Here is a 26,575-nt window from a genome sequence, read left to right as displayed (position 1 = left end):
TGAACCCAGGCCTGAAGCCTTAGCAACTAGTCTAATGTAAATTAATACTCTGCCCATGCCTGGCTTGGCTTTGGCTCTATTTCACAAACTGTGAACCATTCTTAACTGCAGGAAGTCTTACTTTAACTTTCTTTTCCGCCTTCTCTTTCTTTTCTCCTTTCTTTTTTTCCTTCCCTTTTTCTTCTTTTTCTTTTTTCCCCTTTGGGGGCTTTTTCTGTAAAGCAGCTTCTTCTTTCGCAGCCAGTTCCACAGCAACCTGGAAGACAGAAGGGAACATGAAGGGCTGGTCAAATGTCTTCATATGCGAGGTGTGTTACAGACATGTGCTGTACGAGTCATGAACCAGGGTATATTTTTGCTCTTAGTTTCTGCTTTCCCATATCCAGTATGTTGGTTGGTGGCTGTCTGTGGCTATGTACTGACCGACCGCTGGTTTTCCTTTTTCGGTGATGATGACAAGGGTCACTCCAAAGGCTCATCCTGTGGTGCATAGCGGTCACGAGCAAATTGGGTCACAAGCAAAGGCCTCTTGCAGCTGCCCTGACCCTCACCCGTCTTTGAGATGAAAGGAGGGTGGAAAAGAAGACCTTGGGTTGTACCCAAGAGCTGATAAATCTAGATTTTGGCAGACCAAGGGCATGGGAGGGGACAGAATTTCAGAGCAGCTGAGCCCTCACGGAGAGGCCCGTTCAGTTATGCTGACAGCACTCCTACTTGGGAGTGCTAGCTGAGGTGCTGACTATGGCAATATATCTTTGGGAAAGAGGTGGTTTCTCTGTCCCAAACAGCCAGGGCTTTTATGCAGTAAGACCAATTCCTGAAACCACCCAGAAGTGCAACAAGTGCAACATCCTAATGACATACAACTAAAAGTACTCCCCCCTGCCCTGGGCTTGGACTATGAATTTGTGTCAGTGTTTTTAAGGCAGATATATATATATATATGTGTGCGTGCGTGTGTATATATATATATGTATATATTTTTTTCCAGAGAGATGAATTTTGAGGCTGCCTGAAGCATATTTAATCTCAATATTTGGCTAACAACTGAAATTGTTCCAGCAGATGAGAAAAATTGGGTGGAGGTATACATAGACAGCCTAGTATTTTTATCCCTGCAAACTTGTAGTAACTGATATTGGTGGAGCTACATGAATTTCCACTAGTTTTGCTCTTGGCCATTTATGTTTTACTATTGGCAAAGAGGCAGAGGGTGAAACTTGCTTTTTCTACCATTCTCTTGTTTCCAGATACCTTCCGTTGTGCTCTCCTGTCCCAGAAACAAATTCTTTGATCATCTACTAGTAAGTACAGAAAATCTGTGGCCACTGAAATTTATTAATGGACCGTTAATACTGACAGTACTGTGAAAAAGAAGAGTAGAAAATAGAAGGTTTCCAAGGTTAAGACAAATGTTTCTTGTCTCATTAGAAATATTTGTTTTCTAAAGAATGCCTTTTAATGCATAAAAGATTGGAGAGTGGAAGGAGGGGGACAATGACAAGGGCTATACTTTGCAGTCAGCGAAATTTCATTAGCGGATTTCCCCAAGCATTTCAGTATCTCACGTTTAATTAAATATGGTAATTTAAACCCCAAGCACCATTCAGTCATATCTTGCAGTGATAAGCAGTGAAGCATTTCATTCTCTTGGATAGATTAATAGATTGACTAGAGTTCAAAATAGGTTTTTAGTGTCCCAGCAGGCCTGTTGTATCCAAAATCAACAGAGCTACGCAAAGTTTATGCTTTACTGTAGCACCAGTACCCTTCCAGAAATCCAGTCTTGTAACCTCTGCCTCCAACCTCTGCTCTGCCTGCCTACCACACGGTAACTGCAACCATTTGCAACATCTCAGGAGCAGGTTTTTCCAGCAGGATTCCTGTAAGTATGCATTAAATCTGCAAGAGGTTTTAATTTTAGGCAGTGCTTCTGAGTTGTACTGGCAATATTTTAAGTGTATCCAGACTCCAGACTGGAAAGACATGCTATGTGTTTTTGTACAGATAAACAAAATGATACAAAAGGGAGTTAGACACTTCCTGTTCTTACAAACCTGTTCTAACAGAACTGAGTTGCTGAACTGTCCATATCCTCCAGTCTTGCTTTGATCAGTTTTTGTAAGGCGGCAGAAAAAAAGTTTGTTTCCTATTCTCAGAACCACTTCTGTGCGGTGTGAGCTAGGGTGCTGTCTTGAACTAATCACTCAATATGGATAACAGAGATAAATGATGTCCACATTGAGATATTAGCTGTGAGACTGATAAACACCTGTAGGATGATGAAGGCGAAGTGCGTTGTTCTGCTATGACCAGCTGCTGCCTACAGAAGGACTTATCACTGAGACAGCCTGGCTGCTAGAAAGTAAAGCAAGTCCAGAGCAAACTGAGTATTGCTCACGTATGGCAGTGTAAACTTGGCAACCCTGCTCGATACTTACTGAAGGTGTGGTGGCTTAAGTATTAGTTAAGTACAGGCATGAGCTCAAAAGGCAGGTAAACCTAACATCTTTCATTTTTGTGGTGTCCATATGCCCGCTCACCATAGGGATGCAATCTCACATCAGCTTTGGAGGGAGAGGGAAAGATACAGTGATACAAGAAGCCGGGTCTGAAAACATGCATGGAGTGACTGCAGCTAGAAATTGTGCAGATGCAAATAAAACCTCTACAGTCTCCTTCCTGGACTCTCTGGTGATGCTTATGCAGGCTGAGATGCCAAGCAGTTTTGTTGAACTGAAACAAAGCCATGTAGCTGGCAATGCCATCAGCTTGTGGACTTATCTGAAGTGGCTCTTTGTCTCCCAAAACAGAATGATAGAACAAAGATAATTTTTCTTTTTCCCTGTCAGGTACCCTTTTTCTTCTATATTCCTTCAGTGCAGCTTCTCCAGCTTTATTTCACCTCTGCTCCAAACAGTTTTATAATTGCAGAGGACTGGGACGTGGTGTGAAGTGGGCTGCACATCTAACTTTGAATGGTTTGCACTCTTACACACAGAACAATTTCACCTCCAGCTATGAGGAGATGCCTGAAGAATCTGACAAAAGAAGGAGAAATAAAGGAAAGGACAAGCAATGGTTAGTTTGAGATCTTATGCAACTCACCCCCAGTATAGTACCCTTTTTCCCCTGAAGAAAACTTCCCAGGGGGAAAAAAAAAGTAGCTCTATTCCTAAATTATTCTAGACTACCCTTTCTTTTAGCAACTTGCCTCTTTTTGAGATGATGCTGAAAGCATCTAGAAAACTCCTAATGTTGGGAAGAGAATGTGCATAGGATAAGAGTGGATGAATTCATTTAGTCTGCTTTTCTTGCTGGTCTTGCTGAAGGAGTTCTGCAGACCTAGTGGCGACTTTTCTCCAGTAACTTTTCCTTTTGAGTCTGAAAAGACTTTCTTCTAATTGGCTTTTATGGAAGATCAAACGACTTCTGTATTCATACTTTAGTTTGTGTGTTTCTAAACTTTTGCAGTTAAGTTGCTGCAATCCCTTTTTTGGGAGGAAATGTAAGGCCACTAAAAGCAAGTGAGGACTATGGATGGAAATGGCTGATGCTGGTGTATAAGCCAAGTATCTGAGCATCCCCCAGCCGCCAATAGGACCAACTTGATGTTCTGTATTCTTCAAACACTGTGTTCTTAGCAAACTTGGTCAAGCAGATACTTGAAGTATCTTTTTTGAGAATAAGCACTTCCTCTTCCTTTGTAAGAAGAGCTGACAGGGCTTCTTGGCTTTATTAGCCTTAGAAATGTTGGAAAATGAGAAGCAGTGAATTTAGGACTCTTATGTCCTAGAGTAATGTACTAACCACTGGACGGTCCATTTGTGTTCCTAGCACATTGTATGCAGATTCTGTAAACGTGCTCCTTCTCCCCACACCCTCTCCAGCTTTAGGACACTTAATTACAACTCTTTATATAAGCTGAATATTTCTGGAAGGTGATATTATTTTTCAAGTCGGAGAAGATGACGACATTTTCATTAATTATGGTTCGCTTGGGATTCTGTCCCATCAAGTTAGCTGAGGGCTAGTGGTCTGGATTTGCTCCATCAGGCAGGTAAATCCATTTGTATAGCTTTAATATTTTTCTCTTGGAAAGACATTTCCAAATATTATTTACTTTCAGATATGCCCCTGTGTGCAAACCTTAAGCTATTAAAAATAATCCCAATGATCTTTTTTGTTGCAGGAATGGATTGAAAATGATAGGTGGGATTTCATAGCTTCACGGAGTTTTGCAGGATCTTAGTTGGCTTTAATAGTCTGCCATGCATTTCAGTCAATGATTCGTACATGCTCTAGTCTTTCTGCATTTGGCAGATGTTGCCCAAATGTAATTTAATCCATCAGTGTAAGATTCACTCACTCTTCTGTCCATTTTCCATGCATGTCTGGCATTTCCATGTCTGGCAAACACTTCAAAATATTTGTCGCTTTTAAACATGTTCATGAAAAATCTGTTAGCTTGCTTTGACGTAGGTTTTTGGGAAGAAGAGTAGGAGAGGCAAAAAGGGGTTGTTGATACTGTCTAACTTTAGGCATACAATCTAGGCTACTGATTTCAGCCAACAGATACAAGCCATCAAGTTCAGGAGGCAGTGGAGAGTCTCTAAACTAGGAGTGTGCTTGCTGAATGACTCTGCTGCAAAGAAGTGTTCTCTGGAGGTGAATACATCTGTCTGCGTAGCCTAAAGGACACTAAGGACTGTTCTATGTGGTTAACTTGAAATAATGAGAATGTAAGGTTTTTGAGGTGCCCAGCTCCAACTGATGGGACTGTGTGATTAGCATATGTGAAAATTCAGTCTCATTTATTTTAAGAAGTATCCAGAATAGAGTGGAAACCAGGAAAAAAATAGCTGAGCATAATTGTATACATTTACTGAAAGATCTTATGGTTGGTATATTACTTGTCAGGATAAAGGTGCATTTACAGAATACTGGATACTAGATAGTACAGCTCCGCAGAGACTTTTGAATAAGTCTCTGACTTTTTAAAGCTATTCCTGATGCATTTATTTGGTCAAAGTGAGTAACATAATCCTTGGGGGGAGGGTGAATAGTGCAGTACTTGCTTGCATAATAACATTTTACTGTATACATGGGAAATAGTGGGGGATATTAAATATTAAGTAACTACTGGGGATCTCTCGCACTGCCATTCACAATCAAACCAATTCCTGGGATTCATAAGGATCTTTAGCTGATGGTAATAACGAATACTAATCTGTGGTATAGTGTTTTACAGAATGCCAAGTGAAGATCAGGAGCATGTGTCCACACATCAACAACCATATACTCTTTTAACCTTTTTGCTTATTGCTGCTGGATCAGATATTGAGCTGACAGTAATCTGGAGCTGAGTCTGTCCTCCACTCAGCAATGGAATGTACAACCAAAATCTCAATAAGCAAATGTCTCTTCTTTCTGATACGCTACCGAATATTGGAAATGAGGGTGTGGGTGGAAAGAGGGGGAATGATGTGAATGTTAAATGGCAGCTCTCTTGGCTTATTTTCATGGAGATGAGGCTTAATGAACTACAGAAACAGATCATAATTTTGCTGGCAGCAATATAAAGGCAAAGCCAAAGATTGTCGCATCTGATTATTATCTTTGGAGGAAAACATAAAAAGCCATTAGGGATAGACATCTGGAACAGATGCAGTGAGATTACACTGATTTCTCAGAAAATCTTAAAGTTCTCTTGAAGAGTTTGTAGAGAAGAAAAGCTTCTGGTCAGTCAAGAGACAGTATGTATTTTGCCAATTAAATAGCCAAGTACTTCGCATCAGAATCTCTTTGGCATACCTTTTCGAAAACTATTTGTAAAATGTCATGAAAGCAGTTTGTGCAGAAGGCCAGCTGCATTACAAAGTCAAGTAAGGTCAGAGTTGTCAAAGGATAAAGAAATATAGAATGGATAATAATGCAGCAATGGTTCGTGAAGTGATTAATTTGTATTTTATTTTCCCCAAAGTGTCTTTACCTAAGTCTTATAAAATGCTCACTTTTAAAATACAGTTCTGTTCTGATTTTTCATGGAGTTTAACTTGAGAGTAACCAACCCATTCACAGAAGGTAATATATACAAGGGGTGACATCTAGTCTCCCCCGAAGTCAAGGGCAAAACTCCCATTAATTTCACGGGGCCAGGATTTCATTTACTATGTTGCCCAGTAGACCAGAGTAGAGCAAAACCAGTCACATTTGGGATTTTTAATATCCAGGCTGACTCGGATGAACAAAAAATATTTTACTTGTCCGACATTCAGGTACAATCATGAACATACTGAACTTCTTTTTTTGCTATCCTCTTTCTGAGTATCTGTTAAAAGTATGTGAAAAGCATTCTGCTCTGTTACACTTCTTCAACAGAAAGAAACAAAGGGGTTCAGAGAACTCCTTGGAATCAGATGATTTCCAATGAAAATTTGCTGAGAAAGTAGGTGTATTTTATTCTTCTAGGTATTTTTCTTTTATGCAGGGCAGAATAGGCAGTAAAACAATCTCTCTAGGCTTTAGACTTCCTTTATTTTTTATGCAAAGAGAAAGCAGATGCTCAGGAAAGGCAGAGAAATAGCTGAAGGCGGGAATTCAAAGCTGGATTTAGGACAGGGAAAATATTTCTCCAGAATCTACCACCACATCCAGTTTTCCTTGGTAAAACTTCCCATCACAATTCCTTTTCGAATTGTTTATTCGTGTTGTTGGCAGGTCTAATTAGCATCATGTCCCCCAAAGCCTTCTTCAGTAATAAGCCATACCTACTGGGTGGCTCCCCTGCTGCCTAAAACGGCCAACAAAGCCCTCTTGACTTTGGCATGTGTTTCTGTTTTAAAGGCTGAAAACTTAACGGACTGATCTCCTTCACTCTGTCTGGGACTGAACAACAGAGCAACTTAGACGCAGAGACTTGCAGGGTTGACCTTAGTGTACACTGAACCAGACTAAAAGCTGGAGCATACACTGAGTTCAGTTACGTGAGGCACGGAGAGCTATTTGTAGTAGCTTCCTTGTGTATTTTTCTAAGCTGAGTAGCTAATGATTAGAGTACTGTGCTTTATGCTGGGCTAGTCTGTATTTACATCTCCCCAAACCACATACATCCTGCTGGAATGCCCCAGGCTCTTCCCTGTGATTCTGGGAAGGAGTGAATCCAAAATACTGTTTTATTATACTTGTATTAGATCATCAGTTGCAAGCAGCTAATGAATACAACACTCTGTCTCAACAGGGGGATTTTATTATAAGGACCACAGAGGTCAGTTTTCCTAGCCCAATAGTAGCCACCATGCCTGGTTCACTCGGGGGCCAAATTCTGCTCCTGTGTGCAGGGCTTCCTGTTCTGTTTCCATCAGCAGACTCATCATCCTGCTAAAATCATCGTAGAAGGCGGAAATGGCTCTGAGTGCCAACTGCTGCCTTTACTGCTCCAACTGGCCTTAATCACATTCTCTGTGTGACACTCAGATGATCAGAGAAAGAGATTATCAGCTTTTTTTATTAGCTTGAGAAACCAGAACAGAGTTTTTACCAAGAAAAACAACTGAGATCACTGTAAAAAGATGCAAGATAAACTAAGGTGCTTCCTTCACTTGAACTTGCCCCTCGTTCAGACTTGCTTAATGGGTCCTTGGCAGTAAATCAAGGCTTAGGCCCACCTACCTAAGTAACGCTTTTCTGGTTTAACTAATCTAATTATTGGTATGCTGTGCTGATACTGAATGCAAACACACTGGAACCAATTTCATCCTATGAGGTTAAGCAAACTTCGTTGCTTTGCATGTTTGAACCAAGGTTCTTTAGGGTTAAACTGTTTAATATGCATTTCCACCAGTAGCTAGCACCAGTCTGTGCGGATTTTGTAGTGAGCCCTTTGCTGTTAGCTCTGTTGCAGACACTTATTAGTCTGTAATGCCTGAGCATCTTCAGCTGTGACTAGGTGGCTGCATGTTCTGAACAAGGAACAAATTCTGGTATATAAGCAATGAAAGTAAAGTTTTGTGGTTTACCTCAAAAGAAGATAGTCCTTTCAGTCTCAGCAAAAAGCTCTTTAACCACAACTTTCCTGGAGTGCGGAGAGCCGTTGTTATAAATAATTGGTACTTAAACACACATGTTTTGTGGCTATTTTCTCCAATCTCATTAGCCTTTTGTATTAAAGAATGACAGTACCTGCTCTGGGGTTTTTTGAGAAAAAGTGGCTGTTGAACCTCCTGCTTCTTCAGTAGGATAGTCAGAAAACTTGCCAACGATATGCCTATAAAAGAAACAAATGATGGATAAAGAATTAAAATCCAAAATTTTTCATTGAATTGACAAAGGTGTTAGATGGTAACGGAGCATACCCTTGCCTCCTATTTAAAAATGGAGAAAGCCATCCCCTAAGACAGTGTTTTTTTCATTATTGTGGGTGTTCTTTTGGACCAGTAAATTCAATAAAACAGTTAACAACCCAGATCTCTTGTCATCTGGTCCATCAAACATTGAATGTTCTTAGGGGAAGCTTGAATCACTTGGGAAGAGGTGTGTGGAGCCACTGCACATTGAAACTCTAGTCCTGATGAAGTTAGAAGGAGCTTGGTCATTGACACAAGCTCTGCTGAATCTCATAAATCTTGAGGTTTTTGCTCTCAGCTGCCTGCCCTGTCCATCTACCAGAGGTTACTGCCATGGTAACTGAACTAGCAGCTGAGGTGTAGGACTGTGGGCTGCTTCACAGCCTAGAGTTTTGGGTTAAAGTGCTCGTTTATATCTCTGCTTTCACCATCCAACTTTTTTTTTGAATTATTCAGTTCAAATCTGTTTTTGATCTACAAACTCCAGGTGCATTTTTGTGGGAGGATCTCCACCTTCTAATATTGCGACAACTTGGAAAATTGGGTGGTGATGGAAGCTGAGGAGGGTGTAACGAATGACTTTGTGGTAAGATATTGTGGAACATGGGGATAACACTGTTTCCAGACCTTTCAGGGAGAGATTAAAAAATAAAAATAGTTACAGCTCAATTACCTTGATAAGAATCTCTTACTACTTTCACTTCTGTAGCTTTTTTTTTTTGATTATATCAGTTTGATTTTCTGTTTTTCTAATTATTTCAGTAAGATTTTCTCTTCCAAAAAAATTTTGACACTACAGAAAAATGCTTTTGCTGCTTTCAAATAAAAGGGTAATATTTCCTCTAAATGAAATGCAATTTCCCCTGAGAAGAAGAAAACTCAGAAAGGTTAGCATAATTCATATTAAAAAAAATTACTTTGTTTTTGAAAACAAGTAGTACCTTTAGGGACTTTCCTAGTCTACTGTTAAGCAGTGAACTCTAACTGTTAGTAAACTAGTAAACTGTTAAGCAGTTTAAAAATTTTTAAACTGAGATCCTTGGAACAGAAGATGTGTTATGCTTCTAGAGTATTGTGTCTATGGCTTGGATCCCCAACTCTAGTATTAACGTAATACCAATTACAAAAGAATAAACAAACATTTGTCTGTTATTGTAGGCACTCTAAGTTGCATGTTCAACAATTACAACTTCTATATGCAAACAGATATGTTTTGCTTGTTGCATTCCCGGAAACCAGCCTGCATGGACAAAGGGATGTTGTTGTGGGTTTATTTTTTCAAATCTAGCAAGAATGGGCTTTTGGGCTCAAGAACCTGGATCATCTAATTTATCTCATTCTAGGCCACATTTCATTTTCATGAACAGCCAGAAAGATAGTTTAGTTTAGTATTAAATGCAACGTTGTATTGTAAATATGCTACAAGTTGGGTTTACAACAACAAAATTCTCAATCTGGTATTAAGACTGTGGCTACTTTATTAATGCTAGCTGGGAGGCATGAAAGACAATATTTGCTATGGATAAAGAATCAGTTTGGAGTCTACTTCAATGTTATATCAGTGCCAACTTTTAATATTTTTTAGTGATAGATTTGGTGTTTATGTTAGCTTTTATTTTAAAGCTGTTACTGCTCTAGGAGATGGAAAAATTTGCCCTTTGGAAATGTATGCTGAGTGTATGTCCAAATGCTGTGGAAATTCACTATCGAAGTCACAAAGTTGGAACTCGGTTTCAGTTTGTTTAGGATCCATATTTTCTGTGTGCTTTTCTTCTGCTTAGTTAATGCAGCTCTTTGGGATGATATGGGGCACCTCACCTTTTTGTAGCAGCTACAGCAACTATTTATACTGCAAAATAATTTGAGGTGAACAGAAAGTAATGTCAAGCTTTCCCCCTAGCTGTGTAAAAAATGTCAGCCCATTTACTAACTAGTCAGCTGTCTGGAGGCCAGGTCTTTTGGTTGAAGGCAATGGAGAATGTCAGTTCCTATGGTCATTGGTGACCTGTGAGCAGATGGCTACCAAGCATTTCGGTCATGCTAATTCTGTGGGGACATTTGTTATTTTTTTCTGGACTTCCTCCTTTCATGTTTACTGTTGCCTAGTATATCAATCGCTGTCCAGTGGTCATGGAGCATTATTCTGAAGTCTAGTTCCACTATCCAATTCCTTGTGGGTTTTCCTCTTTCTGTTCCAGGTTTAAATAGCTACAGCTTCAATCTTGTAATGCATGGGGAGTACACATGACTCTTACAGCTAAATTCTCCCTCTGAGTTTAGAGGTTAAGCCAGGGGCTTATTTGGGTTATAAATCTGTATAGGAAAATTCTGCTATTGATCTTCCAGGTAAAAAGTCGATTTTGAACATAATCTCAATTTTCTGTCTCCATTCACTCTTGCACAACATTTGGTTCAAAGAGCCATTACAGTGGGTTGAATCTCATGCACTTGTAATCAGGTATTATTTCTGGTTCGAACTACACTTGAATTTGAATTTTGCATAATGCCAAAACACCAGGATAAAATGAAGAGCTAGTGAGCAATCAGTGAACAGGCCTACAGTATTCCTATATCCTTATCATAGCAGACATGCTCCTTGTAATCTGCATTCCAGAAGACTCCATCAGGCATGCCTCTGCATTAAAGTCAGGGAACCTCTCTTAAACTAGGCAGAGCTTCCAAATACGTAGAATGATTTTCAAGTTGTTCTACAGTAATAGTTGTTCAAACAATTATAAATGACTCCTCTTTTGAAATTTCCAATCAATGATGAAGTGTTCATGATTAGAACCAATTCTGAGGCAGTAATAAGGGTGAAAGCAGTTAAACCAGATGATGCAAGAACTTGCTCCAAACTCAAGCCTAGAATGGTATTTTATTGTGCTTGAGCCTAGAACTGTGGTATAGAGAAGAGCTGTTACACTGAAAATCCTTCTTGGTTTCATTTCTGGGGTACAAACGGCATAGGTGTCCTGGAAACCAAGACTTTCTAAAGGGGGAGCAGCAGAGGTGGAGCAGCAACAAGCTGAGTAATTGAACTGGAGATTAATGGAACACTATCACATTACCAGGGTTGTTCCTTGATTCCATGGGTTGAGATGAGACTACAATCACTGAAAAGCTGGAGCTTATTTGAGATCACAAAGTAAGAATTTCCAACTAGTTGGTGTTATTGGGATTGCTCTTTTACGTAAGAATGAAAACTATTTGGACTGCATTTCCTCTTCCATTTATTTTCCATATTCGTAGTACCTTGACACTTTCTCTGCACATCAGTGTCTAAATCTTAGCTTTACCTATAATCTAGCTTACCCACAAAGTTCCTACGCTCTGATACCTTTTCTGCATGCCACTGAAAAGGGAACTCAGTCCAAAACAAAACTGGTGTCTGGACATCTGGTTGCATATGGATGGAGAGAGGAGAATGTAAAAACGTTTAAGCTTTTGGTAAGATAAGCATTAGAGTGTGAAATGTATTTGAGAGATACAGTACTGGTCAAACACCTAGTTCTGTGTCAAATCAAAACTCAATGAATCTGTTATTATTATCATCTTGACATTTTCAGGAAAAAGAAAATCCAATTGTGCTTTTCCAGCATCTCAAAAATGTGCAAATACCAGAAACAGAAGCAGCAACTATTATTTTCAACATGATTGCTTCACTGGAAGAACTGTCAAAGTGTTAAAAACAGCAAGAAAAAGCAGAGGCAAATTCTGCCATAACTGTTAGATTTCATATGGAGAATGTAGTTCTAGTAAAACTGTTCGTCTAAACGAACAAATAAAATTTGCAAAAAGCATGGCAGCTCTGTAAGGCTGGACTCAGTGGCTGCACAGAAGCGAGTAAGATGAGACTTAATGGCAGGGCAAAGAAGAAAAATCATCCCATGTGACACAAGCTTCAGCAGTGGCAGTAGCGTTGAGTATCCTTTATGGGCCACAGAACTTGCTACTTCTCAGTCTGTTGGCAAGCAGCTGATAGTTCTTTGTGGGCGACCTACTCCCCAGTGCGTATTCACAGGACAGTGAGCAAAATAAAGCCACCCTTGAACAGAAATTTATGGGAGCCTTGCTTGCAATGCTGCAAATCAAAGTCCTGACTGCTGAACAGAGTTCATGGTAGGCAAAATACCTTTCTTTGGGTCAGAGCCACTGCTTCAATGGAACTAGTAAATGCATCTGTGCTGCTAAGGACACTGCTGAAAGACTGTGGAGACAGGGCCTTTAGAAACTGTGACATGTGAGAAATCCATTACTTTTCTGGAGAGCAGGAAAATCCTTTCAACAGGAGCATGGTATGGGCTTGGTAAGTAGCTTTACAGAAAAGCCATCTAATCGGAAAGAATGGGAGCCCTAAATTTACATTGGAGCCATTCAACTGGAAGACTAAGGGGTCGTACAAAGATGGAGAGGAGAAAAACTGCTTTCCTCTCTCCCAGCTAAGTAAGAAAAGAACCTAATGAGATTCTTCTGTTGTTTCTCTAGCTATGTTCTCCTGTTTGCTTTGCTGTTGTTGCTCTCTCCTCTTCGCAAGTTATTCCTCATTATAATAACTTAGATCTGTCAAAGGTAATTGAGAAAGAATGACCTTTTACCATCTGCAATGTGAACTTCTTTGTCTCTGGTCATGTAGCAAAGGGTTCTGCCTCTTCGGGGCTCAATTTTGTTTTAGTGCGCAACCTGCAGAAACGTCCAGGTTTTAACAAGGCTCGAATGATTCTTTGATGTCTCCAAATCACCACCAGACTTGGTATGAGTCAATGTGATTGGCAGTCTCTGCTGAAGAAAGGCTGTGCACCTCCATCCTGACCTATAAAATAAATTTCTTGCTGTGCTGAAAACTCTGGATATGGCATTTCTATGCTGTGCTTGTCTCATCTGGTGCTTCCCTCCCCTCTGCTGCCCCTCATTTGAGGAGCATCGCTATTTATTCTTTCATATTTTCTTTCTATTCCCCATTGCTCAAGGATGGTTATAGTTAAAGCTAAATAAGGCTGTTGATTTATGAGAATGTATCATTGATTTTAAACATTTTTTTCTAGTAATAGACTCAACAAGTTACTACCTACTCTGTTCTCTGGCATGGTTTTACATTTGTTACTCTTTCTTTTTGGCCATGACTTCTCCAGCTAATTGCACAAAAGACCTTGTCAGGAAAATAAAAAATTTTTCTTTGGAGGAAAAAGAATGTTTAACTCTTTTCAGAGTAAGAAAGGATGTGGGATGTGTACAGAGGAAAGGCATGAATGATGGCTGTAAATTCTAGGCAGAGGGACAGCAGAGTGTTCTGCACAGAAAATGAATAAAAAAGCAAGGGTGGGGGGAACCCTTTAAAGAAATAAACCCTGCTTTGCTTTGTAACTCTTGCCAGTTTCTGAAATCCCACTTGATATGGGTTCTCTCAAACCACTTAAATAGCAGTCTTGATTTATTTTAGGTGTCTTTGCTGCAGCATTTTCTTCCCTTTTGTGTGTGTGTTTTCTTTAGCTCTTTGAAAATCACTTCCAGAATAAATAATCTAGACAAATACAGAATTTCTCATAAAGCAAGATTAATTTCCACAGGCTCCTTGTCATCTCTAATGGGTTGAGACACAGGCATATTAGAACTGACATTTTATTTAAGGTTCTGATCCTCCAAGCGTTCGCTTGTGTGTGTGACAGTTATGCAAGGAAGTAGTTCAGTGAGGTGACTTGCAGTGGTAAGTGTGTGGAGGATTGCAACCTTTATTCGTTGTTCTAGATAAATATGCTGCTTTAGAAAGGGAAGATTGAGTGCTGCAAGGCCAATTACGTGCAAGCAGAAACATTCCTGTGGAGGAATGAGAGCATGGAAAGGTGATACCCTTTATTACAGTAACTGCCATAATTAGAAACAATAGATGGTCTTTTGGGTGTACTCAATGCTTTCTTTAGATCTGAAATGGCAGAAGCAAGCTTCAAAGCTAAATAAGAGTTGGGAACAGTTGTTGGAGGGGACAGACTCAAATGTGGAATGTGGTAATTCTCTGATCGTTTTATTACATGGAGCCCTGCTGGCCAGGAAAGGTAGACCTTTGGCTGACCCAGTACAGTTGTTCTTAAGCTTCTTGAGTTCCCAACCTTAGAGTGAAACAAATATTCTCTTCTGCTTTGTAATAACATGAATTTTCCTTTTCAAGGATCCTTCTGCTCTTTTAAGAACAACAACAAGTATTTTGTGTACTGGGGGGAAAAGAAGGAGATGTCTCTGCTCTCCTTTTCAGAGAGGCATGGGTGAGGATGAGCTTTTTCTGCCAAGACTCTTCCTCCTGCCTCCTGCAAAGCCACCAGGGCAAAAGGAGAGAAAAGGCTTTTTTTTTTTTTTGGCCTATGGGTAATGTCAAAATTCTGACAAAAAATTATTCCTGGTTTAAAATGCCAGTAAGTTTTCCCCTTTTAATGAATTGGACATATGGGAAAATGGCATTACAAGTTGCTGCTGAGCTTCTGAGTTCTTGAATGAAAATTAAAGGCACTATAAGCATGAATAATGCTAAGAAGATAGTAAAAGTTTTATTTTACATTTTCAATGTTTTAGCTTAAATTTTAAAAAAAATCTCAGACTGGAAATTTGGTAAAATCAACACTCAGTGTTTTGCTGATGATCATTTTTTCCACCCTGCCCCACAAAGGCTTGCAAAAATTTTCTTGGAGCTCAAATTGAATTGATTGCAAGTCAGTCACATCCATGTAACTGTGTAACTGATGTCTTTTGCAAGAATTAATAACATCCAACCCATGCTAAAAGCTTAGAAAAAAAGCTAGAGAAGATGAGTATTAAATTTAGCAACCATGGCACCAAAATGGAAACAAGTTGTGACTGTAAAACAAATTCCTTTAAGAATGTGTAGTTTTTTGGCTTGACTCCTGCAATGCAAAACAGTCTTGGGCAGAACTGCTGGTGTGCTTGCGGTGATGGTCTCTAGCGAAACAGTGAAAGTATCTCTCGGTGGACCTAAGGACAGCTGGATGTTCTGCCCACATCCTTGGAGGAAATGGTTCCTCAGCAAGAAGCACAGGGCATGACATGGCATCACACAGCAGTCTCTAGTCTGCAGTATTTCTATGGTCATCAACCTCACCAGGCCTCTTGAACTGCTTCGTTAGTGAGGAATTCATCAAATTAATCATATACGCTGGTCTTGTGCTAAATCCTGCTGGTCAGAATCAGGCCCTGCTGAGAACCAAAGTCAGTAATTTTTGTGTCTCTGAAAGCTACAAAACAGCAGGTTATAGCTAGTATTAATCACAGGACACTAAGAACATACAAACCTCGTCCTAAAAAAAGAAAAATTACACTCTGATCTAGCCAATTTAACCTGCGCCCACACTCGGAATGATATTATCATAGGTGCAATTCACTATGCTCTATTTCTAGAGCTATCTGAGGTACCTGCAGATACTGACACCCAACATCGCGCCCCTGTTTTGTTCTCTAGTTTTACACTTCTTTTTGGAGCCTGTCCTTCTATTTTGGCCTCATCCACAGCTCGGTCTTTACCGGAGCCATGAAGCAGGCTATCTTCCTCAACGGGCTGCCCCATAAGGCGAAGGGCTACTCCCCTTTTACAGAGTCAAGATTCTGTCCCTACACTTGTTTCAGTTTTAGTAGGGCTAGCAGCTGGCTACATCCTTTGGAAGACCACAACTGTGTCAACCACACTGTAACAGGAGTGTTGAGCAAGCCTTCCTGTGGCAAAAGAGCTCCCCTTGTGACCTAGCTCCATGTCTCAGGGACTTGACTGCTGTGTTAAGGAGCACGCCGGAGCTCCCAACTCTCACTGAACTCATCTGCTCTGATCTCCTTATACCTTTCCATTCCCTTTAGAGTGAGGTCAAAAATACAGAAGCTAGCTCCATGAAATGCTGGGACAAATTCCTCTTGTGTTTACTTGCGTTTGGTCAGCTTAACCTACCTTCATACAATGTCCAATCCCATCTCAGATTGGCAATGCTTCTGTGCTTAGTATTAAAGTTAAGAAAGAGACTGAAACAATTATGGCCGGTTTTAAGCAAGATTACTTTAACCCTGACTAGAAGCTTGCAAGAATAGCTTTCATGCAGAGTCTGCCAGAGGGAGTCAACAGTGCTTTATTAACACAATATGAATTCTGTAAAGAGAAAAAGCATGCAATTCTGTAACAAGTCCAGCCAAAAGCAATAACTTGCCCTCCAAAATTACCTGGTCTGTTGGGAACTGGAGTGAAATGGAATATACAGAGTGTTTTGTCTTATTGGATTTGTTTACGAGAAATTGAGTAACCATTTCTGTTTTTAGAAGTCAAGGTGTTAGTGAAACGAAATCTCTCTCTTGTCTGGAAGAGGCAAAAGGCTGAAAACTGGGCACAGCTACTTTAAGCTTCTTTGCCATGGCCCATAACTGTCCTAAATTTTCCCCTGAAGACATTGCTTTGGTGAGGGCTGATGAACAGAGCCTAAGACAAGTGTTGCTCATCTGGGAAAACGCCAGTCACACACGAGCACTGTGTCACTCCTCTCAGGACTTTGCCCTCTTGCTTGTTCTCAAATATTTTTTCATAAGCTGTATTTCTTCTGCCACCACCTGACTGTGAAAAGTACATGAAGTATTTAAAGGGTATTAGTGGTATTAACTGATAAAACTCTGTCTGAAATGACTGTGCTCTCTGAACCTGTGGTTCCTATGCTGGATGAATAGCTCTGTGCATGCATAATGAATTCAGCTCCCTTGGGGAACGTCGAACTCGCTGCACGTGTTATGCAGCATAGGCACCCTTTATTTCTAACTGAGAAATTGGGGACTAACAGTTCGAAAATGAATAGAACAGCTCTGTGATTTAATCTACCCTTCTCAAAATACAGGAATAAGTATAGTATAGTAAATAAGAGTAATAGGCAGTGTCAGTGGGTGCCAGTGGTTAAAAATCTTGGCTGTGATAACATCTAAAACAATGTAACTTTATCCAGTTTGTAACTGTTTGCATTGTTTTACAGTGTGGTGAAGAGGGGCAAATCTGAGGTGATGTCACAGGTTGACCCATTAGATACACATTTCAGTAGAAATACAGTCTAACTTGGCATAACTTTAATTTTCATCCCGTTTTGCCTGTGCTGGATTGAAATGATGCGCGTGTGCATATTGTCCTATCAAACCACTGTATTATGGCTGTCCTGTTCATGGATCGCTATGCCGCTGACCTGCTGTGTGTCCACAATGTGTCCTTTACAAACGCTTAAAGTCAATGTGTAATCAGCGTCTGTCATGTGTCACGTTACTGCTCGGGAGAGCGGCTCGCTACTTCATTTTAAGGCCAATATAGTAGCACTGTGCTAATGGCACTACTTGCAGCTAAGACAGTGCTTTCAAAGCGCTTTTGATGCAGAAGGAAAACTTCAGTAGGGAATAAGAAGCTGAAAATGGCACATGGCATGTTCTTAAGTTTTAAATAAGGCAACCAAATGCACTATTTTACTGCTGCTAATGCTCTCGTCCCCTTCAAGAGATCCAGTTCTCTGTGGTTTCTGGGAGTGTTTAAATGAACTATTTAATCATAAATCTCAGGCAATTTCATGCATATGAAAGCAGTCACAGTGCTTGATTTTTCAGTGTTCACTCCAATTGACTTGTGCAGCCTTATTTGAATAAATCACTATCAAGTATACACAGAGTGTAAAAATGGGAAAGACCTGAAACTGATACCAAAGATTGTTGCTGGGAAATTGCATTACAAATTTAGAGTTTTAAAGACTCCTGGCCAGTGCTAACAACCAAATACCTAGCTCAGTAGCAACAAAAATCATTTAGAATCTCTGCTCTGTTTTTGGCAATTTTAAAAAGTTTGAAAAAAAAGATAAAACATTCCAGATGAGCTCAATTAGAAGCCAGTCTCGGGCTGGTAGTAAGAGCATCCGTTTATCAACCGTGTTAATTGAAAAAGACTCATCTTTGCAGTCCAAGAAACGCATCGCAACGCCTTGACATGCCAAGTTCGTTAGCCCTCACCTTTTAGGTTTGTGAAAGAGAAATGGGGTGTCTGGATTCTTTGTGCCTCTTTGGTGCCTCCCTCTGGCATATGTTCCATAATCTTGTCAATTTAGCTGATAATGCAGACTTATCAACTGGTGCCTTTTGTGGGAATTTGGGATTGCCTCTCTAAATTGTACTTATGACCGAATTCTGTACGTGCTACTCGCATTGGAAAGCAGTCAAATTTAGTCAGTTCTAAGCATGAACTGGAGTTTTTTCATTATTATTTGTTTACACTATGGTTTAATAATGTATCTTTTAAAACTTCTGTTTACATGAGGCAGCTGCTACAGAGAGAGATGCTGGCAACATGGCAAGAAGAGGAAGAGGCCTGGCTGGAGGCCTAGGGACATTCATAGGGATGTCCTTTGGGAATCTGGAACTGAATCTGCCGCCTGTTCTTATGAGTGCCCAAGCATCACTAACTTCCTTCTGCCACACTGGCGTAGCCGGTAAGTTAGTGTTGGAAGCACAGTCTGAGAGGGAAGGTTGAAACTTGAAGGACAGGTTTACTGACTTGCTTAGCTGGACAGGGTTTGTTTCTTTCTGTTTTTTTTTTGTTTGTTTGTTTGTTTGTTTGTTTGTTTTTAATACTGGAGACCTAAACATACTGCTTTACAGGCCTATCCAGTGGATCAAGTCTTTGGAATGCCCTCATTATAGGCAAGCAGAATTACCCTGGGAGAAAAATGCAAAGGCTAGCTTTGGAAAGGAAAGAAATACAGGCACGCATGTGGGAGAGTCTACAATGAGCTTCTCCCACCTTCGCTTCCCCTAGTTCCCAGGCCTCCCATAATTGCAAACCTTGCAATACATGAAGCCTAAACTCGTGCATTATGTGTGATTTCCCAGAAGAGGGTGAAGTGATATTTTGGGCATAAACTTTTACCCCCTCTGCAGCAACCACCAGAGCTGAGCCAATGATGGGAAGCACATGTAAGCAATATGAAAGATGGCAGAGCACTGGCTCTGGAATTTGCTCCCTTGGAGCAATTGTATTTTGACTTGGAATAGTTTAAGGACTCCTGCAGCTATACACACTGCAGGCTGTATCTTACAGCCCCACTTTAAACCAAGACCTTCAAAATTAGTTGCTGGATTAGACACTGTTCAGAAAAATCTGCAGGACAGAGCCAGTCCACCCATGAAACGGGCAATAGAAAATAAGAAGGTAAACTCTTCTTTCCAAGCCACTAAAGGATTACTGTGTCAGTTAGAAACTAAGAGGGGAGAGGGAAATATTTGAACAGGTTTTAACTAGGGGTGATGCAGTTTCCTGATATTACGTAAATATTTCAGTAAGTCCTCTGTGTTTATTTGCTCTTTGCTCAAGTGAAACAGGTTGTTATATTTTGTTTGGTATGTTGCTAAGTGGGGCTATGCTGATAACCATATTTTGTATACGGAGAGCCCAGCAAAATCTGGCAACTCTCTTACGTGCATTGTTAAATCTCTCTTATTCAGCCCGGGATGGTAATTCTTAATAGTGCAGTTGTCTAAGTCCAAAGGATGCTTGACATAGCAGACAAAACAGCTAGTTTGTGAATGCTAATAGCTGGGTGTGTTTAAACTAAATTACTATAAATAATTAGATTTTCTGTTTTATCTGCACAGGACTGAAATGCAGCATGACTTAAAAGCCATGGACTCTGACCTGGATAATAAAAACAACCTGCTTGACGGAGTTTGACTAATCTCCCCCACACTGACATTCCCAGTAAAACTGAAACATATTGATTCTGGAAGGAGTGGATGAGACTCAGGTTTCAGGCAAGTCTTGTTCCACCCACAGAAACACCATCTTCAAACCCTTCCAGTGTTAAGTGAGACTGAATCCAAGTACAGGATTTGGATGGGCCAGCGTTAATACTAACTTTGCACTGCGTAGCGTTTACCTAAATGCTTGCCAAACCATGCAGCAAACTGTTGATGCAGCAAAGGGGTATTTGAGTGCTCTCAAGGGAAATCAGCTGTTCAAGGGAGAAAAGATGTAGTTGCTTGTGCCCTTACCAACCCTGGAACTGCAGTCAGTGCACTGCTCCCACCCAGAGCCTACGCGAGCTATTTCAGAACAGAGCTAGAGGCTCTTGGACAACCTCCTTCTACTTCCTGTGTCCTTCCCCCTTCACCTCCCCATCATACCTGCTTGAACCTGCTGGAATTTAGGCATAAGCTCTTTTTTATTCTTTTTAAATACCTTCAGGTATTTTATTAACCACTTAAGTACCTGCTCACTTTTATTGAAGCTGTGCTTTCAATCTCAGTGGTATCTTAAGGCAGTTGAGTTTGAGTCTAGCTGTGTATTTTGACACTTGGCTTGAAAAAAAGATGAGGTGTTTTATCCAGGGCACAGGCAAGGTGTGTGTGTGTGGGGTGGGGGGGGCAAGTAGAAAGGAGACCAAAGTGGAAGCTTTCTCAGCAATGTGGTAGATGCTACCCTGATTTGCTGTGGAATCTTAGATTTTCTGTGCTAGATGATGCAAGTCGCCTGAGCGTAGAACTCATTTGAAATTCAGGACTTTGGTAACTTGTCAACAACTTGTTAAATAAACATGTTGGTATAGTGAAACCGCAATGCCCTCAGTCAGCCGTATTTCCCATCGACATGCTGCCGCTACACTCCCCAGTATGTAAACTTCCAAAAGCCCTCTGTCAGTGAAAACAGTGAAACAACGGTATTTCAAAACTAAATATATCCCTCTTCTCTTTCAAGAAAGAATAACAGGCTGTCATTCACAGCTGCATTCCCAACCAGAGCTTACATGCCTTTATCCTCTCCATAGACAAATCTGATCTCCAGGCTATAGACCATCAAGTCTTTTTTTTTTAAATGTATTTTTACTCAAGCTTGCTTGCTGGGATACACATTTGGGGACTACTTTTGTCTTTGCAATGGACTATTTACATTTTCCATCAGTCTTTGGTTCTAACTGTCTCTATTTTTCAAATTGGTGACTTATGTTTCGTCAGATACATTCTTCTTTCATCCCTCCTTTTCTGATTCTTCCTCTCCAGCTTCTTGTGACTGTTTCTGCTAGCCCTTTGCTCTGCTTCTTGTATCAGTCCATGTGACGTTTTTTCCCCTCACTTGCCTCCTTTCTTCTTCACATTCTACAGAGCCAAGTGTGAGAATTTCTTTATTACTGCCTCTGCTTGCTCCTCTAAAGAGATCATTCTGTGGAGCAAGGGCTGTACTTTGGAAATCACTGTTCAGTGCTCTGTTTTCACTTTTATTCCTACTTGTAAGCTGTCTTAGTCTTTCTGTTCTCAGAATCACTCTTAAATACCTCTCCTCTGTCAGCCACTGGCTCCTCACTGGTGCCTCTCTGCCCTGCCACCCAAGCACCAGTGGACTCCTGATTCTTTTTTCTCTGCCTGGTCTTGTTCCTGTATTCCAGCATACTTTCATACTCTTTTTCACCCTCCTGTTGGAAAGGGAAAAGAGGGAAAATTGTTTTCTCTACCTGCTCTTATATTAACTTGCTGGGGGCGATACCTCTTACTGTCAGAGTGTAGTGGAAAAACTTGCTGGACTAGGTCCCCCTTCCCCCTTTCTTTTTTTCCCTTCTTTCTTTCTCATGTATTAGGACTGCGTTATGCTGGTCAAAACGACTTTTGAGCCCCAAAAGAGCATAAGAATAGATCAGATGGTAGAGCAGAGTACTCTGGGCCAAGCATAGTAGGCATTGGCTTGGATTAGTGGAGCAGAAATGAAGTCTGAGGTGAAATTCAGCCCTAGATATCAGTGTTGCACATCCCATTTGTCTGTTCCTACTTTCAGAAATCCTGTCTGCTATCTTGGGTCTCTGCTTGAGAAAGGGATTTAAAAAAAAATAAAATAAAGCAGTGCAGCAGAGTGTTGACCTGACATATTCACTGAACAGGCCACTACAGCATTTCCCAGGAAAAGCCCAATTCAGCCTTTAAAACATGTAGAGCTCTATTATAATAAGCTGCTGGCAAGTGTGAGGCCCTGAATCTTTCTAGTGTTTGGCTTTGCATAAGTATCTATGACAACAAATAAATCTAATGTTTGGGATGTGTCCTTGAGAATGTCAGTGGGGGATTTGTTGCACTATGTCAGTAATGTCTAGCATTTTTAAGCTTCTAATTCCTAAGTATTACTGTAGCTGGGTATGCCTATTTTAGAAAAACAATTCATTAGGTGCAAACTCTTTTTCTTGTTGCAAATGGGGCCAACTCAGAGTAATGCTATTTGCTTTAGCTGATTCTAGATTTTTAGCCATACAAAGGAACAAACATTTTTCTGGAGCTTTAATGCTAAGCAGGAGGGTATAGGCTCATGGTCAACAGACTCCAGAGTATCTGTGAGTCACTTTCAACCTTTTGGGAAAGGCAGAAGAGTCAGTAACTCTAAATTTGCACAGTCTGTGTTGCCACTGGAGTATCTGGTTCTAAAAATCAAAACGTAGAAAGCAAATGAAGCCAGGAATTCATCCTAGTAACAATGCTGAAGATGGGAATGCCCGTAGTAATAGTGCTAAAAGTGCCTAGGATGATAAGGCAAAGAGCAATCTTATCTGGTGCTAAGACTGTGCTTTAAGGCCTCTTAATTCTTCCTTGCCCAAGAATAGCAGTAACATCGAATGTGCGTACTAAGGGTTATTGCTTTGGCCCTACTGATTGCATCCATTTTACTCCTATGCTACCTGTGCTCTTAGGAATGAGAAAGCAAGAATAAATGAGAAATCCTCTTTGAATGTGCAGAACTACACCTATGGCTGCCTCCACAAAAGGAGTCCATGCAAACTGTACTGCCCAACTCTTAGGCCCTCTGCTGAAACCAGGCCTGTAATTGGGAGGCTATGGACCCCTATAAAGTATTTGGAAGAATTATGCACCCAAAAATGGGATTCAGAAAGCCAAACCACTGCCAACATCAGGGAAAGGAATGTGTTGCAACGCTTGCTTCCTCTCTCATCTATCAGTGCCTTCTCTAACGTGCCCCTGAGCTTACATCCACTGGAGTGGTTAGAGCTTTACAGGTGAAAATTGCAGAGATAAAAACTGGCACTATGAAATGAGGTGGGGAAAAGATTTAGTCTTTCTGGGCAAAGTGATTTAGGAAAAGGCAAGTTGAAAAGAAAAGTGGAGAAGAGACTGGTCTGAAGAGGAGCCACGCTCATTACGGCTTTGCTAATGTGTGACTTCAAATCTGAATGAGCTTTTAATGTCACTAATCAATAATTTATATGCATGCATTGCAAGAGATGTGCAGTGCAAATCATGCCTAATGAAAAGACAAATACGTGCCTGCAAATATTTGTTTTGAGCACTCCTGTAAGGTGTCCTGTGGCACTGATTATGACATTCTCCATCTTGCACTAGTGGTGAACTATCTGGAGAACAAGTCCTTGTGGAGCGAGAGTACGTGCTTCTGTCTGTAACGCACCTGAAACAGCCATGATTTTGATAAACTTGCTCGTGAACAACAGTATCTTGCTCTGTAAGCCCTTCTGCAGAAGTCAGTAGAGGCCTGCTTAGAAATAAGGACTTGCCTGTGTTAAATAACATCAGGGTCTGACCCCATTTTCAGTAACAGCAAGTCTGTAAGCAAACTATCAGGGAAAGGAGAGGTCACTCAGTGAAGATCACAAATAACTTTGTGACTTAAGATATCTGAATGTCTATCTGGAAGTGGAAAGTACAGTTTGGAAAGCTGGTGCACAGAAGTTTGGAAGTGCATGTCTGAAACCTGCAAGGTAGTGGTGGATGTATTTATACAAATGTTGGCTCATTCGGTCACTGAATTATAGTTCATAAGGATGTATGTTATGCTGCAAACTCTTGGAAATGTCGATTTGCACCTCAGATCTTTTAATCTTCTTTTTAGCCCTTGATTATTTCAACTTCTGATAGCTCAATTAACAAAATAAGAAATTAAGGAACAGCAGTAAAGTCCTCTGCATATGTTTTTAATCATTGTGTAAAGTTGAAAATCATGAACTGAAGCGTAAATTGAAGAAGCCTTACAAAAATGGGAAAGCAACCTACTTCAGAGTTGGAGATGATTTAGAAAGCAGAACCACTGATATTATCAATGCCTCTCTGGGGGCCTGACACTAGGGTTTAACTGGTCTTACTGTTTCAGACACACGCCACTAAGATTTATCTGTGTTTCACCAAGTATGAAAAATATATGAATCCAGGGGCTTCCGGCTGATCCCCTCAAAAGCCATCAAGCCACCTCCATTAATGTCAGCACACTCGTAAATTTTTAGCGTGCACTGAAGTAGGCAACTTCTGCCACTGCACAGAAGCTTCCAAAGGTGTCCCCTGCCTCCTGTAAATCCATGGACATCCAATAAAGTAGATTAACTGCAGATGGACTTAATAACAATTGTCCCTCCTTTGGAATCACAGGGGTTCGCACTTCTAAAGGAGGACCATGTGGTTAGAGGTGTCCCCATAAGCAAGCAGAAAGGCCTGGAGCTTTCTTTTTAATGGCTGTCAAATCTAGATAGCTGATTGCAAATGAGGGGAAAATATCTTGTAGAATACTAGGCTACAGCTCTGGCCTCTTTTACACCCTATTCCTGAGAATATCTTGCTGTTTAATCCTTGGCACACTCTCTCCATGGCACCCCTGTACATCAGTATTCCTCTTGTTTATGATAACATATTTTCCTTCTGTTCATAGAAACCTGGCGGGCTATTTGTTCTGACTACTCCTCTAGTGAGCCAGTGGAGCATTTGCATTCCTTTCTATTGCTCCCTCCAGCCCTAACGATGTCTGCCAAAATTAGTCAATAGATAACTACTCAGTAGAAGCTTTTAAGAATGTGCTAGGAAAGGCCTGAACATTATCCATTACTGTTTACAGCTCCTAATTATGTTAATTAATCACTCTTAGAGGTTGTCTTACCCTGGAGCCCAAAGGCAGGATTTTAGTTCCCACAGATACACTCTAAACTAGCCAGCTTGGATTCAAATATTGGTGTAGCTGCTCTCAGCAAGGAGCTCAGCATGGACTAGCTGCCAGAATATTTATACAGGTCCTGGGCAGATTTTGCTGCCAGAGCTATGTGCTTTCATGGCTGTATTGATCCTGTTGGATTTTAAGACTAGCTTTGAATGCCAACATGAGGTACAGTTAAACATCTGGGTGCGGGCTGAGCCACATCCGGGAAGACTGATGCTGAATGTAAGCTGTTCCTGCAGCCATGGCCTTTTGGCATTGGATAGAGACAGGCAGAGAATGTTTTGTGCTAGCACTAACTGTTATGATGCAGTGATTACTGCCTTTGCAAAATCTGAAGTTGTTACTTGCCTCTGTCTGAAAACAGAGATTAAACTGTTAAAACAGAAAACTGACCTTGTCTCTTCTTGTCCCTTTCTGGGAGTCTTTGTAAAAGACAAGTCCTGTCCCAGTGTGAAATAAGCCAACGATTATGTATCACTTGATATTGATTTAGAGACCAACAAGGATATTTCCTTCTTGGAAAAGGCTTTAAGCTTTTTTTATTATTATTATTATTTCTGAGTACATTTATTAGCTTTTCCTGAGCTTATTTTTGTGTTAACTGCAGGCCTGATGAAAGAACAATGTAAAAATTTTTATATCAACTAATATTCAGCAGATGTGCCTGCTTATTGGTTCTATTACTGGTCTGTACTTTTGCAGGAAGACAAAGTATCTGTGCAGAAGAGGACCTCAAGCTTGTGCCATCCTCTTCTAGAGCTTCATTTCCACAATTTAGAGCTTGTCTTCACTCTCCTGAGCAAAATGAGATGATTTGGAGAAGACATGCAACTCTGCCTGCAGCCTAGGAGAGGCTAAGATATTTCTACCTATTCTGCAGCATTCCCTGAAGAATTTGGTTTGTGTAGGTTTCAGTGCACAAAGTGTACGAGGATGAGAGAGGATATATTCAACTGCAGAGAATAGAAAAGGACAGGAGAAAACTATCCGTTGCAGGTATAGCCCTCTTCCTAATTCAGCTCAGCTCTTCCTCATACGGTGGAATTACCCGAAAAGTCCCTTATTTACTCCTGATTGCAGAATATTCTGATTTCCTTCCCCTGGAGGTAAATTGGACTAGAGTGAAATAAAGGGTAAAGCAGTGTATTACTTTGAGCCCATAGCTGTTTCTTGATCCAGCTGGTAGTTTTTGATCCTGAGTGGAGTGTTGTATATAAGTGGCTTGCAAATGCATGACAACCCTTTAATGAGGACAGGGAAA

General features: G+C 40.6%; 1 protein-coding gene across 1 annotated transcript in view; it reads right to left on the bottom strand.

The window, feature by feature from the left end:
• The window catches only part of IQCA1 (IQ motif containing with AAA domain 1), a 108,202-nt gene that overhangs the window by 46,156 nt on the left and 35,471 nt on the right, over positions 1-26,575 (bottom strand). The window contains exons 7-8 of the mRNA XM_062578813.1: positions 8,182-8,266; positions 128-256 (exon numbers count right to left, since the gene is read on the bottom strand). Coding sequence (XP_062434797.1) covers positions 128-256; positions 8,182-8,266 — 214 coding nt within the window. The remainder of the gene's footprint in view (positions 1-127; positions 257-8,181; positions 8,267-26,575) is intronic.

The sequence above is a fragment of the Rhea pennata genome, chromosome 6 (assembly GCF_028389875.1).
Source record: "Rhea pennata isolate bPtePen1 chromosome 6, bPtePen1.pri, whole genome shotgun sequence".
In the NCBI taxonomy this organism is placed as follows: Eukaryota; Metazoa; Chordata; class Aves; order Rheiformes; family Rheidae; genus Rhea; species Rhea pennata.
Note: the sequence above shows the minus strand (reverse complement) of the source record. Positions and strands in the feature narration are given on the sequence as shown.